Raw genomic sequence first — 3,474 nt, forward strand, 5'->3', positions numbered from 1 at the left:
TCCTGTTCCAGATGACTTAGACAATACAGAGGCAGCAGTCAGTGCCAGTCTTCTCCTGTTCCAGATGACAAAGACAATACAGAGGCAGCAGTCAGTGCCAGTCTTCTCTTGTTCCAGATGACTTAGACAATACAGAGGCAGCAGTCAGTGCCAGTCTTCTCCTGTTCCAGATGACAAAGACAATACAGAGGCAGCAGTCAGTGCCAGTCTTCTCCTGTTCCAGATGACTTAAACAATACAGAGGCAACAGTCAGGGCCAGTCTTCTCCTGTTCCAGATGACAAAGACAATACAGAGGCAGCAGTCAGTGCCAGTCTTCTCCTGTTCCAGATGACTTAAACAATACAGAGGCAACAGTCAGTGCCAGTCTTCTCCTGTTCCAGATGACTTAGACAATACAGAGGCAACAGTCAGGGCCAGTCTTCTCCTGTTCCAGATGACTTAGACAATACAGAGGCAGCAGTCAGGGCCAGTCTTCTCCTGTTCCAGATGACTTAGACAATACAGAGGCAGCAGTCTTCTCCTGTTCCGGTGTCTCACTACTGTTGAATCATTGTTTGATTCAATCAGTCAAATTTTGTTTTAGCAAATGATCCTTTGAAAGTGGAACTAAAATACGCCTTTGACCAAAACGAAACACGTCTACGCTATGATGTGTTATTATTTGGCACAAAGACAATGAAAAACAAACATCACTTCAACTAAGATCTGTCTTAGTTTTTTCCTTTATTCTAATGTGCAGTCCTGAATGAAACATCAACTCAAGAATTAGTTATTTTGAATTTGAATGTTAAATGATGCCACTGACCACATATTGAACCACATTACGTATGTAACCATTTGAATAATGAAAATAATTGCCATCATCTGTCACGCCCTGACCATAGAGAGCCCTTGGTTCTCTATGGTGTAGTAGGTCTTGGCGTGACTAGGGGGTGATCTAGTATATCTATTTCTATGTTGGTGCTAATGTGGTTCCCAATTAGAGGCAGCTGTTTATCATTGCCTCTGATTGGGGATGATATTTGGGTAGCTATTTCCCCACCTGTGTTTTGTGGGATATTGATTGTTTGTTATTGTGTTTGGGCACTACGTCCTCACGGTCTTTGTAAGTTTTGTTATTTTGGTTTTTGTTAGTTTCACTTAAATAAATATGTGGAACTATACTCACGCTGCGCCTTGGTCCGCTCATTTCCAAGATCGTGACATCGTCATTCCTGACACATACTAATTTGGGGCTTGCTGTGGTAACACCCTCCTCTGTGAGGCTTGGGGCAGTGGGGTAGTGGTGTATTCTGCATAGCAACAACCACACACGTTAGCATGGCGTTAGCACATCTGCTCTGCTCCTCTCCCCCCATTAAAACAGCAGGCTGTCTGATTGGCTGTCTGATTGGCTGTCTGGTTGGCTGTCTGATTGGCTGTCTGGTTGTCTGTCTGACTGGCTGTCTGGTTGTCTGTCTGACTGGCTGTCTGGTTGTCTGTCTGATTGGCTGTCTGGTTGTCTGTCTGACTGGCTGTCTGGTTGGCTGTCTGGTTGGCTGTCTGGTTGGCTGTCTGATTGGCTGTCTGGTTGGTTGTCTGGTTGGCTGTCTGATTGGCTGTCTGGTTGTCTGTCTGACTGGCTGTCTGGTTGTCTGTCTGACTGTCTGTCTGGTTGGCTGTCTGGTTGGCTGTCTGGTTGGCTGTCTGGTTGGCTGTCTGATTGGCTGTCTGATTGGCTGTCTCTATTAATTGGCGGCTTTAGTTTTAGCGGATGCTTCTTCAGCCATGGTTGGGGGCTTTCTAGCCTGGCTTCTGGGCTTCTTGCTCTGTGGGATGAGAGAGAGAAAAGGGAGAGAAGAGCACTGCTGAGGGGGCCACAGGAGGGGTGGGGTGGGATTCTCTACTGCCTGCATCATGGCTGGCTGGACCCTGGGTGGAGGGTGTGATGACACAGAGAGAATCCTGGGAGAAGGGTGAGAGGAGAGAGGCAAGGGGAGAGAGGGGAGAGAGGCAAGGGGAGAGAGGAGCGGGGAGAGAGAGGAAAGAGGCGAAGGGAGAGAGGGGAGAGAGGAGAAGGGAGAGAGAAGAGAGGGGAGAGAGGAGAAGGGAGAGAGAGGAGTGAGAAGAAGGGAGAGGAACGCGGTAAGAGTGGGGAGAGGGGGGAAGAGGGAGAAGGGAGAGAGAGGAAAGGGGAGAGAAAGGAAAGGGAGAGAGAGGAGAGAGGAGAGGGAGATGGGAGAGAGAGGAGAAGAGGGAGAAAGAGGAGAAGAGGGAGAGAAGAGAAGGGAGAGAGGAGAAGGGAGAGAGAGTAGTGAGGAGAAGGGAGAGAGAGAAGAGGGGAGAGAGAAGAAGGATGAGAGAGGAGAAAGGAGAGAGAGGAAAGAGGTGAGGGGAGAGAGAGAGAGGGGAGAGAGAAGAAGGACGAGAGAGGAGAAAGAAGAAAGAGGTGAGGGGAGAGAGAGGACATGGGAGAGAGAGGAAAGAGGCAAGGAGACAGAGAGGTGGGTAGAGAGGGGAGAGGGGAGGGGGTAGAAAATGGAGGGGAGAGAAGGGGAGAAAGTAGAAGGGAGAGAGGCGAGGGGAAAGAGGGGAGGGGAGCGAGAGGAGAGAAGAGAGATGGGAGAGAGGGGAGAGAGTGGAGAGAGGGGAGAAAGGAGAGGAGAAAGAGGCAAGGGGAGAGAGGAGAGGGGAGAGAGGAGAGGGGAGAGAGGAGAGGGGAGAGAGGAAAGAGTAGAGGGGAGAGAGGAGATGGGAGAGAGGAGAAGGGAGAGAGAGGAGTGAGGAGAGGGGAGATAGAGAGGAGAAGGGAGAGAGAGGAGAAGGGAGAGAGAGGAAAGAGGAGAGGGGAGAGATGAGAGGGGAGAGAGAGAGAGGAAAGAACAAGGGGGAGAGAAGAGAGATGGGAGAGAGGGGAGAGAGTGGAGAGAGGGGAGAAAGGAGAGGAGAAAGAGGCAAGGGGAGAGAGGAGAGGGGAGAGAGGAGAGGGAGAGAGGAGAGGGGAGAGAGGAAAGAGTAGAGGGGAGAGAGGAGATGGGAGAGAGGAGAAGGAGAGAGAGGAGTGAGGAGAGGGGAGATAGAGAGGAGAAGGGAGAGAGAGGAGAAGGGAGAGAGAGGAAAGAGGAGAGGGGAGAGATGAGAGGGGAGAGAGAGAGAGGAAAGAACAAGGGGGAGAGAGGAGAAGGGAGAGAGAGGAGTGATTATGAGGGTGAGCGAGGAAAGAGGCGAGGGGAGAGAGGGGAGGAGAGAGGAGCGGGGAAAGAGGGGAGGGGAGAGAGGGGGATAGAGTAGAGGGGGATAGAGTAGAGGGGAGAGAGGAGAGAGGAGAGAGGAGAGAGGAGAGGGGAGGGGAGAGAGAGGAGAGGGATAGAGGGGAGAGGAGAGATGAGAGAGGAAAGAGGAGAACGGAGAGAGGAGAGGGTAGAGGCAGGATAGGGTAGAGAGAGGAGAGGGAAGAGAGAGGAGAGAGGAGAAGGGAGAGGGAAGAGATAGG

The 3,474-nt window shown here is 51.3% G+C and overlaps 1 protein-coding gene across 1 annotated transcript in view; it reads left to right on the forward strand.

Moving 5' to 3' along the window:
- The first annotated feature begins 1,898 nt into the window (after nt 1-1,898).
- LOC120063663 (heparan-sulfate 6-O-sulfotransferase 3-B-like) overlaps nt 1,899-3,474 on the forward strand; it is a 109,501-nt gene continuing 107,925 nt past the window's right edge. The window contains exon 1 of the mRNA XM_039013959.1: nt 1,899-1,957. Coding sequence (XP_038869887.1) covers nt 1,899-1,957 — 59 coding nt within the window. The remainder of the gene's footprint in view (nt 1,958-3,474) is intronic.

Source organism: Salvelinus namaycush, chromosome 19, assembly GCF_016432855.1.
Source record: "Salvelinus namaycush isolate Seneca chromosome 19, SaNama_1.0, whole genome shotgun sequence".
In the NCBI taxonomy this organism is placed as follows: domain Eukaryota; kingdom Metazoa; phylum Chordata; class Actinopteri; order Salmoniformes; family Salmonidae; genus Salvelinus; species Salvelinus namaycush.